Source organism: Musa acuminata, chromosome BXJ1-11, assembly GCF_036884655.1.
Source record: "Musa acuminata AAA Group cultivar baxijiao chromosome BXJ1-11, Cavendish_Baxijiao_AAA, whole genome shotgun sequence".
Classification (NCBI taxonomy): domain Eukaryota; kingdom Viridiplantae; phylum Streptophyta; class Magnoliopsida; order Zingiberales; family Musaceae; genus Musa; species Musa acuminata.
The window spans coordinates 33059152-33073551 of NC_088337.1; the positions used below are offsets into that span (position 1 = coordinate 33059152).

Here is a 14400-nt window from a genome sequence, read left to right on the forward strand (position 1 = left end):
CAAAGCATTAAGGTAGAGCTAAAATGCCAATGTGCTTAATCTCTCAAGAAATCTACGGTAGAAGTTCCATGTCAAGGGGGTCCCGAGGTCCCCCGCCATTGAGTTCAATGGGTCTCGCTACACATAATTAATGAAGTCCGTATTTGAGGTCGAATCGATAAACTCATAATACACCTTATGAGCCTAGCTTCAATAAATGGACCAATGTTTAGAGAACATGCACCATGAGTTCCCAAATGGTGAAGGCAGGGAATTTATCTAACCTCGTCTTAATCAAATCCCCTTCACATGATAGATACAGGAGAAATTAGTCCCCTTAAGTTTTCGACTCCCAAATCTAGAACTATGTAATGGGGAAGCAAATTTGATGGAGTATGTGATGACTTTCTGTACTATATGAAATTATATGGCACTTAAGATAGTATGATGTGTCGAGCCTTCACCATAACTTTAAGAGATATTGCCCGAAAGTGGTACACCCACTTGAAACCCCTCTTGGTGAACAACTTTACCCAACTCATGAGGGAACTTGAGAAGTATTTTGTGGGGAATGTGCACCCATGACATTTAACTGCTACCCTTCTTAGCATCCGATAAGCAGAGGGCTAGCTGCTAGTAGCTTTCGTCTCCTGATTTACTAACGAGACTCGAGGGTTCACAAATTTCTATCCCTTTGTCCTCATACAAGCATTTATGATGGGGTTGGCTATTAATAGAGAGATAGTTGGTCAACATACCTGAGAAGCAATGGTAGTTGGGAGGTGTGAAGAGTCACAAAAGTACTTGAAGCAAAAGCATGCACCCCCTACCCCATCACCGAGGTACCTATAATGCATTCTTTGATTAGATGAGACTCTCTTGACTAAGAGTTGTCCTCCCTCCTCTCATCATGTCTTGCACTGAGGCCTTCTTGTAGACTCAAGAGAAGGGGATGTTACGAGATCCTCACCCCATGTGGTTCGCTCTCCGGAGAAGAGACAAGTTCATTTGCTATCGATTTCACTAATAACATAATCATGATATATAAGATTATCTTGACCTCAACGAGGAAATTCAAGAATTGATCATATTGGGTCATCTTGGCTATTTCATTCGAAAAGGATGAAAGCTCTTTCTAAAACTAGAGGATCAGTTAAGAGGCAGATCGACATGATTGTGGGTGAACTAGCCTTGACTTCTACTCGATAATGGTGTCCCTCTCATAGAAGTCATGACCCAAGATGTCATTAATAGACCCTTGAGATGGTACGAAGTTGACCTCTCACCTCGAGCCGATTGAGTTGCTTCTTGAGGTGTTATTGGACCAAGTTATACTAAATCAAACTGTGAAGATCAGATTAATGCTCCTTGAGTCCAATCGAGTTGAGCTTACTAACTTCCTCCGAGCAAATGTTGAAGTCTTTACATGATCTATGAGAGATATGCCTATAATTGACCCTAGTGTGGTGTAACACCATATAAATATCTCCTTAGAGGCTTGATTGGTCAAGTAGAGGCCAAACAAGTTTGTACCTGATCGCCAACAAGCCATTAGCACCAACGTTGATAAACTATTAGGTGTTAGCTTCATTTTCGAAGTATAATACCCTTAGTGATTTGCTAATGTTGTACTTGTTAAAAAAGTAAATAGAAGTCGATGAATGTGCATTGATTACATCGACTTAAACAAAGCTTATCCGAAGGATAATTATCCCTTCCCTTAGATCGATCAGCTAATATATGCTACCTTAGGTCATGAGCTATTGACATTCATAGACACCTTCATTATGTTAGGATCAAGAGCACTAAGAGGGGGGGGGGGGGGGGGGGAGTTGTGAATTAGTGCAGTAGAAAACTTTCGACGATTAAAACTGTGTTCGTACGATAAGAGCGATTTTGGTAGAAAAGTCGGTTCATAAATCACTTTAACTTGTGATCAAGCAAGATACAGTTAAAGCAAGTCTATGAAAGCAGTTTGCAGTTATGATGAAAATTAGAATGTAAACATAAACTGAAATATGATGTTTGTACGATAAAATTGATTTACGTCTAAACGCCGATTCGAAAAATACTAAACTTTGAAACACGATTGTAAATGCGCAGAAGACAGTAAGCTATTGAGGAGATTTGCAGTAAAGATAATATGCTCAAAGTAAATGTAAACCATAAAAGACGAGAGTTTATAGTGGTTCGGTCAATCGTGACCTACATCCACTAACGATCTTTCTTTACTAGGCGAAGATCAATCTCTTTCTTACACCCCTCTTCTCTTTTTACCGGGTTTAGGAGACAACCCTTACAAGCACTCACTCTCCTCTCTTAAACAGAATTCTAACACTTAAGCTAGAGGAGGGATTTCTCAACTGATTTCTATAGCTTTTTTTTTCCTTTTTTGCTCTATGTGCTTGTGTGTTTTACCTGGGGATTGGAGGGGTATTTATAGGCTCCAAACCAGTTTGAATTTGGAGCTCAAAACTATCATCTCCCGGAATTCCGGGGTCTGGTGGTTGCACCGCCTAATTGGGGCGGTTGCACCGCCCAGCCAGAGCTCGGAGACTGAGCCCTGGGCGGTGCCACCGTCGACCCAAGCGGTGCCACCTCTGGCCAAATAATCTGGGTCCAAATGGGCTGATCCATTCGGTCCAATTTGGGTCTTTCAAGGGCCCAATTGCCCCAAGATTAAGTTAATGGGATCATCTCTCATTTCTAACTTAATCATCATGCTAACTACGAATTTCTTAAAACATTTACTGCAATTTGCTCCGGTGCGTCAATCGCTTCTTCCGGCGAACTTCCGTCGATCATCCGATGAACCATCGGTGATGCTCCTGCGGACTTCCAACAAACTCCTGGACTTGCGATGATCCACTTGGCGAGTTCCGACGATCTTCTTTTGGCAAGCTCCTGGACTTCTCTGATTTGTTCCCGCAAAACCTCTGACGACCGTCCGTGACTTCCGTCGAGCTCTCGAACTCCCAACGTGATCATAGTATTGACTCCGGCGCAACTCCTGCTGCATGTCTTTCTTTCATCATAGTTAATCCTGCATACTTAAAACAAAACTTCGATCGAGATAATTAATCCTAAGTAATTAACTAAGTTGTCCGGCATGTCATTGGTCCCTCGACGCTTCGTCCGATTCTTCGGTGCATCGTCCTCTCCTACGGCCTATTGCCCAATAGGTCAGTTGACTCTGCAACTCCGATATCTTTGGCGCAATACCCGCTCTTCTTGGCTCGATGCCCAAGTCCACGACCCGAAGCCTTTTGTCGATACGTCGACCGATCCATCGGCCCGACGTCCAATCTTCTGACATGTTCCTCCGACACAACATGATTTTTTCTACTTTAATTGTCTCATCCTGATCGAAGCATCCTGCATTACTCAAAACGCAGATTAAAACATAAACACAATTATCAATTGGTTTCATCATCAAAATATGAGATTCAACACATTAGGTACAACTAAATATGGATGACACCTAAGTATCAGGAACACACATTTATTACTGATCGAGGGAGATAATGCTAATGGGTCATACATTTCGGGCTCAAGAATACAAGCGCTACATAGTAGAGGGTGATCAAATAAGATATTTAAGGATCAAACGGGGAGAAACATTGAGGCCTATAAGGATGACATGACCTTCAAAAGCAAAATGTCTGATACACACTTAGTTGAACTGGCCGAGATGTTCCTAACACTAAAGCGATTTAATATGTTTCTCAACTCCATCAAATGTGTCTTTGTGATCAACGTAGGAAGTTTCTTGAGTTCATTACACACTAACGAGGGATATATGCTAATCCTGAGAAGGTCCAAGCCATAATGAAGATGTGCTCTCCTTGATCAATTAAGGAGGTTCAACAACTAACTAATAAGATAGCAGCCCTTAGTTCTAGATCTAGCATAGTCGGTCATCGAGAGTGATAGCCAATCTTATGAGGGCAATTGAGTATCAATAGAGGATCATTCGCTCTCGGTATCATGAGAGAAATATCCCATGTATTCTCGCTCAGGAAAATCCATAACTAGAGTCATTCAAATTTAGAGAGAATGAGTTCTTTGGGAGAATCTGATTAAAGCGAGGCTCGTGTAGATGTCATATGGGCCTAACAATATCATGTCTGGTATATGGTCTCTAGGATATTAAATGGATGAGGGATTATAGATACACGATAATTAAGAGTAGACAAGTCCAATATATCCCCCCTATACTATCTGGGGGTTATGACATAATGGTCTAATACGTCCATAGTCGATGAGTTGAGTGAATTATTATGAGATGATAATTCACTGAATCAGAAAGAGTTCTGACAAGTGCAACTCACGACCAGCTTAGTATTGGGCCTAGAGGGTTATACATATATGGTGAATGATGCAATGAATAGAAGATTGGATATGTGATATCTAATAAACCTCTGTTTTATTAGATTTATTGGGTAAGACTCAATAAGAGTTTAGAGTGGATAATTAAATAGAGAACCATTTTTTATTAAGTTAGGGATAATTGGAAGAGGATCCAATGCCTAATATGACAGGATCCATTAGGGTAAATAAAGAAGTCTCTCTATAAAAGGGATATGAGACTAAAAAGGTTATAAGGCTGAACCCCTTTAGTCGCCACCTCTTGAACCTTCCCCATTCTTCCTCCAGAAATCTGCCCCCTATCTAATGTGAGAGGATAGTAAGAGAGCTGCCCCTTTGTTGGTGCCCCTATTTGCATGGTGGTGTGCAAAAGTAAGGAAAGAATACCTTACGTTAGGAGATGCGTCATTGCTTCATTCATCATGTGGATCACCACTAGAGAGGAGCTTGTGAGAGCTCCTTCATTTACAGACTTAGATCTACAATTTTAGAGATATATGATATCCCTTAGGTGAGAGTGTCTCATGAATCTTACTTAGTTTTCGGTTTCATAAGTTTTTTACTCCTAATCATCGCACGAAGATCCTATACCCCCGCTAGTTCCAATTCCAAGGTTCTTGCATAGGGTTCTCACTTGATGCAATATTTAATAGCTTTCCTATTAAACAAAGGATTGATTAGAGAAAAGGTTGATAGCTAAATGAAGAAAATATATCCGAGTTGCCTCCCCTCTAAGCATGAAACTACACTTGAGATGCCCTTTGAGAGTGGAGAACTCGAAAACACGACTCGTCTGAGCTATCGAACGCCTAGAAACATGATTATCACATGCCAAGTTAATACTGAGCACACGTTGACGCTTAAAAGAAGGTCTCGAGATGCACACAGTAGGAAGTAAATGATAGGAGGAATTTTACCCTTTAATCATAGCATGATTGCTTAGGCAAGACCCATAAACAATATAGTAATCACCTAAATAATAAATATTGAATAGAATATTCGACCCATACGGCATAATATTCTTTTGGATCTATCTATTATAAAGCTATTAATTTATTATCAATAAGGTATTTAATTTTTACCACTTTCCATCTTAATCCTGACTTAGCATTGAAAGGACTTGGTCAAGCACTCTATCGTCTTTGTATAAGTCGACTCCTTAATGGTCATTCAAGTCATCACCTCGTTCACCTGAGGACTATCACATAGGTAGCCAAAAATGATTGAAATATCACCATCAATCACTCCATCAATATCTAAGTTAGTGGAGGCTTGAATTAAAGTAATATATTAATGTTTAAGTTAACGAAAGTTTGAATTAAATATTCAAAGAGTACGATGAAAGGATTTTATTTATATATATATATATATATATATATATATAGTTATTTATATTTAAAATTTCATAACTGCTTACGAGTGGACAAATATTTTCTCTATGTAACAAAATTTATCATTTCTTATCACATCGATGTCCCCACATGTAATAGCATGACATTAGTGCAATCAATTTGAGTTTGTCCGTCAAAACAATCTCATGATCCATTAGATCCTTGGCTTAACGAAGGATAATTTTCTATGATCAATGTTCCTAAACCATCGTAACTTTTCTTTTCCCCATCTGATTGATTTAACTCCGATCCAAAGGCTTACCTTTTTCCAAGAAGAACGAGAAGGACAAAAAAAAAAAAAAAAAAAAAAAAAAAGGTAAGAACCAAAATTTCCTTAAAGTTCTTCCTACTTGCCTACATCCTCTATTTACTATACTATCTCAAAACATATTCTCTACATTTAGATTAAAAAAATCAAAAACAAAATTAATGTACATAATTTTCTTCTCACTTCATCATTTGTAAGGATGATCGAACCAACCAATTAATTAGGTATCCAACTCGTCCCCAAAATTAATGTACTCTTTTCATATTTGGGTATTGTAATTTAGCTTAGATGGATGGCATCCTCCTATAAACTCGATCGATTATTATATGGGAACAAAAACCAATTGGGTATGCGAAATCGGAATTCAGATTTACCAAAGTTTAAAACTACTACTTGTATAGATATTAATCTCAAATCCCAATTAAATCGTATCTTTTGTTCCGTTAAATAAGATCGGATTTCATGGAATGCGATCACACGATCACCTATTTTTCAAAAAATAAAAATAAAATGATTATATATATATATATATGTAAATATACATCAATATAAATTTACAGGCTATCGAAACCTCACCCAATCTTCCGCTGGTGAGAGAGAGAGAGATGGGTGGAGGAATCCTGCGATCCGCCGCGAAAGCAGCGGCCCTCATCGGCTACCGTTCGGTCGGCCATCCGGCGGCGTCGAGGGCCTCCAGGCCGTCCTCCGCGGTTGTCTCCGCCGTGGCGCCGGCGACCGAGGCAGGGCCGTCGATCTCCGTCGCCTCTTCTCATAACGGCCTCCTGGAGGCGGCTCCTGAGATCCAGGGGCTCGCGTGGGAGTTCGACGACTGGGAGGTCGCCGATTGGGAAGAGGAGGAGAAGGATGTCACGCTCGATTCGCTGCATCCGGCCCCGAGGCTCGTGTTCGGGCCCGTGGCCTCGCTGGAGGAGGCCAAGGAAGCGACTTCCGATCTCAAAGATGCCCTCGACATGTAAGCCTCGTTTCTCAACCCTCTTTCCTTCTCCATAATAGGATTCGGTTCCCTCGATTTCTACGGTGTATAAGCAAAAGAATGTCGTCTATGATTTACGTTTAAGTAAAGCCAGTTGCTTAACCTATACCATTTATTTCGTTACTGGATGCGATATAAGAAAGTTCTGTTGGTATAATCCTGCATTTGAATCTTTAGTTTTCGATAACTACTGATTGATAATCCTGATTTTGTCCCCATAGGTGTGCTTGAGTGTGTTGCTGTGTCAGTTATTCAAAAAAGATTACACTCATTTTCTCTTAACCATGCACTCTTTTATGACAAAGACTCGAGCAAACAGATCCCCATCCAAAAGAGGAGTTTTTTACTGTGGAGATGTATCAACTGACCTAGATATATCAAGATTTATCTTTGGCTAGTCTCTTGATAGGATCATAAGTCCATATGGATGTTTTGACCGCAGGAAAAGTATTGGCCAATAGACATGTAAATAGATATAATAAGCAAGGTTTGCGCTCTCTTACTAGACCCTATGGTGGGCTTTGGTCGAATCGGTACATACTAACTAGTAATGGTTTATTGACATATGATACAATGGCATGCACAAAAGGGAGAGGAGGAGAAGGACAAAGAGGGGATGGAGGAGAAAGTAGAGTAGGTTCGGAGGAAGAGAAAGGAAGAAGAGGAAGTGATAGAGGAAGAGAAGAAGAGGACGTGTACCCCAAGTAGGTGCCACGCTGCATGTAATTGCAGGTGGCTCACAGGGTCAAATTATGGAAAATATATATAACTAAGAGTTTTACATTCCATTCTGACTCATCTTCATCTTGAGGACCTTCTATTTTGTCTTTTGCATTGCACTCATGGTTTTATAGCCTCTTCGTTTCTTCAATTTGTTTCTGGCCACTATGTTACTTGTCTATATTGCTTTTTACATTTTTATTTGTTTGTAATCTATTTTTGTTGTATTAATTTTGCCTTTCTTTCCATTGCATTGCTGCAGAAGCCTCTTTTTTCTTTCTCAAATGTTAAACTCATCTCGATGTTCATGTTTTTTGCAATGAACAAAGCACTTAACTTTTAAGCTAATAAGCCAAAATCAACATTTTAACAATTTACAGAAAATTGAATAGCTTTTTAAATTGTATTCTTCTCAATTGTCACTTAAAATGTGTCTCCAATAAGGCATTCGCCTTGTGCCTAGGTTCCAAAGCACTTCAGAACTTTAGTGCATCTCAAACCTTTAATCACTTTGGTCCTTGTTTCAAGGAAAGTTTGATTTTAATGTTTACCACGTTCACTAATTTTAATTCTATTTCAGGGTATATTCCACCCCAGACACCAATGAGTCTACTGTTCAAGCTCCTCAAGAGTCTACTCACAGTGAAGCTTCATCCATCGTCCCATCAGCGCCAAGACATGTTGTTCAGGCTTTTTCGCTGCTGCGAGGAAGCCCTGAAGTTCAGGTTTATATGAATAAAATAGTCTATAGATTTCAGTATGCACTTCTGCATTAATGTCTGGTCTTTTTGTCCTTGATAATATCTTTGACTATTTGTCGAATTATCCTATAGGATATATTATTAATGTTGCAAAAAGTTTACTTAGTTTTTGAGGCATACATTCATGATGGATTTTTTTGTTGTGGTAAGTATTTTTTTTCAAATAAAATCTTGTTTGTTATGGACATATATCTATTTCTTGCCACTAGGTATATTCTCAAATTTCAAATGTTATCTGTACAAACTGGTTTCATATTTAAATGTGCACGACATTTTTTTAGATGGTATACTTAGTTTCTTTGGTGCACCATTTGCAGATGGCATCCAATAAATGACTTAAAACAACTTTCGTTCCTTTCAGTTAACGATGACTCAAATAACTTCAAATCTATGCTTTTTTCATTAGCAACTGTAGCATGTCTTGGGATTTTGCTTGTCGATTTTTATGTTGTTATGCAGTTAAAGCAACACCGTTGTTGAGACTTTGTTACTCAAATAAGGTTTAAGTATGAGAGTAGCCGAAAGGTTCGTTGGAATCCTATACATCAATCGACAAATTGTGGTTCCCATTCAATTTTTCGTTTTCCCACTTTGATCAATTTTACCAAACCAATTATTTTAAACATCCATTAATTTTCTAGAAATTGCCATTCATTGTCATGGTTCTATTTTAGGATGTTGTTGCTTCACTTGCTTCTGATGAGAATGTTTGGAATGCTGTAATGAAGAACGAAAAGGTCATGGAATTTTACATAACTCACCAGTCAAGTAAGTATAGACATTGACTTGTATAAACATTAAGTTGAAAGGAATGTGATTTACCCTAGTTCCTTTTTTATCTCTCTCTGCAGTTGCTCTCAATTCTGAATCAGATGTTGCTGATGATTGTGAATCTTCTACCGCTGAAACAACCCCAAACTCAGTCTTTTCAGACTTTGTGCATAATGTCAAGGTGAAGGTGGTAGCCATGGTTAGCAACATCACCAGCTTCTTTCAAGAAATTTTACAGACTTTAGGAAGGAGTTCCAGCTCAACCAGCACAAACACTGATAAACCATTTGTCGACTTCACTATCGGTTCATCTTTTATGGCTCTAGCAATTGCCACCATCTTGGTAGTCTTGCTCAGGAGAGGATAAATCTCAGAAAACAATGGAATAAATTGAGATGCAGTCGGTTAATAATGCCCACTATGGGTAAGGATGCTCGGAGAACTGTCAACTTGCTTGCTTGTGTCAATGCCTACAAACTCATTAATATATCAAGTCATGTTTATATTTGGGTTTTTGAACTGTTTCTTGGTCGAAATATGCATCGCAATGCTTTTACTTTATCTTGTCTAGGTTATGTGTGACTTACCTTCTTGCTAATAAGAAGAAAGACTTATCGGTTTTGTTTGGTGTTCCTGAATTGCGATGGAGCAGGTCAGATTCGGCACGATACGTCCTGTATTGTGGGTTGTCGAATTCAGGTGAAGATAAAACCTTGACCTTGGAGTTGTCGAACCTGCAAAATAGATGGGTAAGCGTTGTTGCCTTAGTTGACTTTGAGCTTCCTCTGTATTGTGGGTTGTGTGATCGTGCGGTTGAAGGGATCCTTTTTGCTCTTTACGGCGGCTAGAAACACCATGCATCTATGCTGCGTGATGATAGATTGGTGCTTGGCAAGAGAGTGGTGCCAAATGGAAGAGTGACTTTTAGTAGAAAAGTGGTTATTGACAGGTAAATGGTGTTGAATGGAAGGGTGGCATACGGTGGAGAAATGTGTTTAGCATACAATAAAAGAACGATGCCAATTTTTTACTTTTGCCTTTTTCTATCGTTCGTAGAGTAGAGTGCATTTTATTTTTTTAAAAATAGAGATTATCTTTGGCTTTCAGTTGCCACTTCTGCTCCTCGCCCTCGGGAGTGCCCTGGTCTTAGTTTGTCATTGGTACCACTAATGCCCTCATCATCCTCGAATACGTTGTCACCTTCATTCGCTACTGTAAATGCCCGCTACGTTGAAGGAGAGTGCCCTCGCACTTTCGCTTGTTGCTCCTCTCACTCCTCGCTCTCCACCTTTTTTGCCCATCACACGAAGATGAAAAGAACAATAGCAATGCGGACTATGGTAGGGACAAAGGGCGAGGGCTCATGCAAGGAAGGGTTTCTTGCATGATGGAAGTAGTAGTGAGTGGTGGAAGTGAAAGCAGTGGAGAGGAGAGACCAAAGGGTGTGATGGTAACAAGGTACCTTGCGAGGCTTGTAAGGACGATGAAAGGCCTCTACAAACGAGGTGGAGGCAATAATGACGACAACGAGAGACCTCACAAAGGTATTGATAACGACGATAACGTGACGAGGATGGCAAGACCTTATAGCGGAGTAGAGACGGTACACGATAATGAAGAGTGAAAGCGACCATCGTGCCGTGACTGACGGGGTGAAAGTTAAGGGTAATCTTATTTTTTAGAAAATAATGAATACTCTGTGAGAATAAATAAATAAAAAGGAGGCCAACATATATATATGTATATTGCTTTATTTTATTTGTATTCTTTTTATATATTATAAAATTATTCGTTGTTAAAAGTATGTGCGTCAGGCACAATCTACACATCTACTAAATTTGATCTGTCTCATCCAATAGCACCGGTACGTTACGTGGTCTGGCGAACGTGGTGCAAACCGTGGCCGACGCTTCTTCTTCACGGTTGGGCTCGGGATGAGACTGCGCCGGAAGAACCAGACGTGCCAAAGGCCCAACGGCACCAAGTTCGCGGCCGCCGTCAACAACATCTCGTTCGTGTCACCCACGACGGCTCTCCTCCGGGCACACTTCACTGGGTGGTCCAAAGACGTTTACACCCCGGACTCCCCTCTCGTCACCCTGATGCCATTCAACTACATCGGAGCTCCGCCGAACAACACGATGGTGAGCAAGGGGACCAAGCTGGTGGTGATTCCGTTCAACACCGGCGTCGAGTTGGTGATGCAGGACACGAGCTCACCTCCATGGCTACAACTTCTTCGTCTTCGGGCAAGGGTTCGACAACTACGATCCGATGAATGAACCCGCCAAGTTTAACCTTGTGGATCCAACGGAGAGGAACACCATCGGAGTTTCGACCAACGGTTGGATGGTCATGAGATTCTAGGCCGACTTAAGGAAGATTTATATGAGGATCCTACCTAATACTACAAGATCGGGATACTAATCATTATTAACTGAAGGATCTAATCTATAATTAGACCTACGCCGCAATTATTAATGCCATCCCAAAAATGTTGTCTACAAACTCAACTATGGCCCACGCAATCTTGTAACTTATTTTCGAAGATACTACTACTACTACTACTACGTCTTAGCCTCTTTAGAATGAATACCTACGAAGAAAGGATACGAAACCAAAAGAAAAAGGAAAACGGAAGCTTTTTCACTTGTGCCCCCTGCGCTCGCCCTCCTCCAGCCCGGCCATCGTGTCGTACAAGGGCCGATTCAACGTCTCCGGCAGCAAGAAGGCGAGCCACCCGCCGATGATCCCGCAGGCCCCGAACACAGCGAACGGCACCTTGCCCCCCAGAACCACCACCAACGGCGCCAGGATCGCCCCCATCTGCGATGCCTGCGTCGCGCATCCCAGCGCTGCGTTCCGCACCACCGTCGGAAACAGTTCCGCCGTGTATAGAAACAGCAGGTTGTACGTCGCCGCCATCCCGAAGATGCCGATGACCCCGCAGACCATCCTCACGATCTTCATCGCCCCCGCGCCGCTCACCAAGCTCCCGACGGCGCAGAACGCCCCGCTGATCCACATCGTGCTCACTGCCATTGGCTTCCGGCCGAAGAGGTCCAGGAGAAGTGCGGTGAGGATGTAGGCCGGCATCTCGGCGACAGAGTTGAGGACGACGCTGAGGTAGATGTTAGTATCGAGGTTGACGACGTTGAGGCTCAGGCCGTAGTAGACTACGGAGCACAGGAAGTTGATCACCACCGTCAGGAAGAGGCGAAGTCTCGTTGTGGGCGAGCGGAGGACGTCGACGATGGAGCCCGATACGACGGCTTTCTCGACACCGTGAGCGTCCACTTTCTTGACGGCCGCGGCGGCTTCTTTTTCGTCCCGTCCATCATCGCCTTCGTCTTCTTCGTCGAGCTTGAGCACGACTCCCGGCGGTATCGTCTTCCCGTTCTTCTCGGCGATGGTCTGCATGACGGCCATAGCGTCTGCGATCCTGCAACGGACGAGGTACCAGCGGGGGGACTCCGAGACGAAGGGGAGGACGGCGAGAACGAAGAACAGCGAGGGGAGGGACGTGACGACGTAGAGCGCGCGCCAGGACGGGAAGAGGTAGGCAATGCCGGCAAGGATGGCGATGCCAACGGAGAAGAAGTAGAAGGTGGACATACCGGCGGCGCCGCGCTTGGTCGGGCCGACGGGTTCCGTGGCGAGGACAAAAGCGCACAAGCCGACGCCGCCGGTGCTGAATCCGGTGAGGAAGCGGAGAGCGACGTAGACCCAGTAGGTGGGCGACAAGGAGGTGAGAAGGCCGAAGATTGCGTTGAGGACGCAGACGATGGTCAGCGATCCTTTCCTTCCCATGAAGGAATCGGACAGGTGGCCGAAGACGCCGGATCCTGAAACCAACGGTGAAAAGACAGTGAATAGATCGGAAAGTAACATAAGCCTACCGGTCACTTCGGCACGTCAAGTCTCATCGCCCTCCCACATTAAATCCTTTTTGTCTCATGTTTGATACGTCAAAGTCTCATGTTTGATACGATTAAATATATTCATCCCATCCCCCTCCCACATTAAATCCTTTTTGTCTCATAGCAATCGTTCATACAAAACCAATAAACCTGTAGTCAATAAAGAAAATTGAATTTTTTGTTTTTATTCTTTTTTATTTTCATTAGATTGAAATAATCTAAAACTAAATTATCGTCAAAATTGTAACTCAACCACAATTGTTGGTATGCCGTAACGATATAAGATCCAAATATTACGAGACAAATCATCCATGGAATGAAAGCCCATTCTTTCAAGGAGAAAAAGGTAATAATGGTGTGGGCCTATCGAGTCGTATGTTCGGACACCCCACCCCGCCGAACTTTTCGGGGCACCGTCAGTGGTAAGATCACCTCAAGATTTGAAACGGTAGGGAGAGGAGGGCTCACCGATCATGCAGCCGAGGAAAAAGATGGATTGGGCGAGGCCGACCTTGTAGCGCTGGCCGCAGACGAGGCCCCACTCGGCGACGGTCGAGGCGGCCGCGCCGACGGGCCAGTCCGGTCGGCAGGGGTCCGACGCCGCCGCCTCTCGGCCGGGCTCTCGATCGGCGAAGATCATGACCATGGTGTGGAAGGCCTCGAGCGCCCAGGCGGCGGACGCCAGCACGAAGTGCCGTAGCTGCCACCGGCCGAACTCCCCCGCGTAACGCCGGAGCATCTCGTCGATCCCCACCCTCTCCTCGACGGGGGAGGTGGGGAGGAGGGGAGAGCGGAGATCGGTGGTGGCGGCGGCGCCGCCGCCTTCCATGGAGCCCATGCCGCTCGGGTTAGGGATCGCTTCCGCAGGATACGGTATCGGGTTCCTCCCCTGGAGTTGGGATATCCATCCGTCCACCAAGTGTTGCAGTTTATATGGGCGAGGCTGGCGGTGCCGTGTTCGGCAGGTGTCTGGTTTAAATTAAAATGTTCCGGTTCTGTGGATTTCAAACCGAATCACCCACCACATAACCCCACTCCAACAAACTCAACGTGGAACTAACTCCAAATAAATGATGCTCGATTTAATTGATTCTTTTCACTACATATTTATTGGTCGTAAACGTGCATAAAAATAATGAATGAATATTTCCCAACTTGTAATCGTATCGGATAAACACTCGTAGTAGGTTTGACTATATTTTTATGTGTGTGTAAATATACTAGTTTT

General features: G+C 42.8%; 3 protein-coding genes across 3 annotated transcripts; 2 read left to right on the plus strand and 1 right to left on the minus strand.

Moving 5' to 3' along the window:
* Nucleotides 1–6549: 6549 nt before the first annotated feature.
* On the plus strand, nucleotides 6550–9755 carry LOC103972444 (uncharacterized). The gene is made up of 4 exons (XM_009386787.3): nucleotides 6550–6979; nucleotides 8301–8445; nucleotides 9156–9249; nucleotides 9333–9755. The coding sequence occupies exons 1-4, from the start codon at nucleotides 6612–6614 to the stop codon at nucleotides 9617–9619; spliced, it is 894 nt and encodes a 297-aa protein (XP_009385062.2). The 5' UTR covers nucleotides 6550–6611; the 3' UTR covers nucleotides 9620–9755.
* A 944-nt stretch (nucleotides 9756–10699) lies between these two features.
* On the plus strand, nucleotides 10700–11534 carry LOC135596507 (laccase-4-like). The gene is made up of 2 exons (XM_065088555.1): nucleotides 10700–10855; nucleotides 11112–11534. Exons 1-2 carry the CDS (start codon nucleotides 10700–10702, stop codon nucleotides 11532–11534), a joined length of 579 nt encoding a protein of 192 aa, XP_064944627.1.
* A 165-nt stretch (nucleotides 11535–11699) lies between these two features.
* On the minus strand, nucleotides 11700–14082 carry LOC103972445 (organic cation/carnitine transporter 4). The gene is made up of 2 exons (XM_009386788.3): nucleotides 13641–14082; nucleotides 11700–13097 (listed from the first exon to the last, which is right to left on the minus strand). The coding sequence occupies exons 1-2, from the start codon at nucleotides 14008–14010 to the stop codon at nucleotides 11899–11901; spliced, it is 1569 nt and encodes a 522-aa protein (XP_009385063.2). The 5' UTR covers nucleotides 14011–14082; the 3' UTR covers nucleotides 11700–11898.
* Nucleotides 14083–14400: the final 318 nt, after the last annotated feature.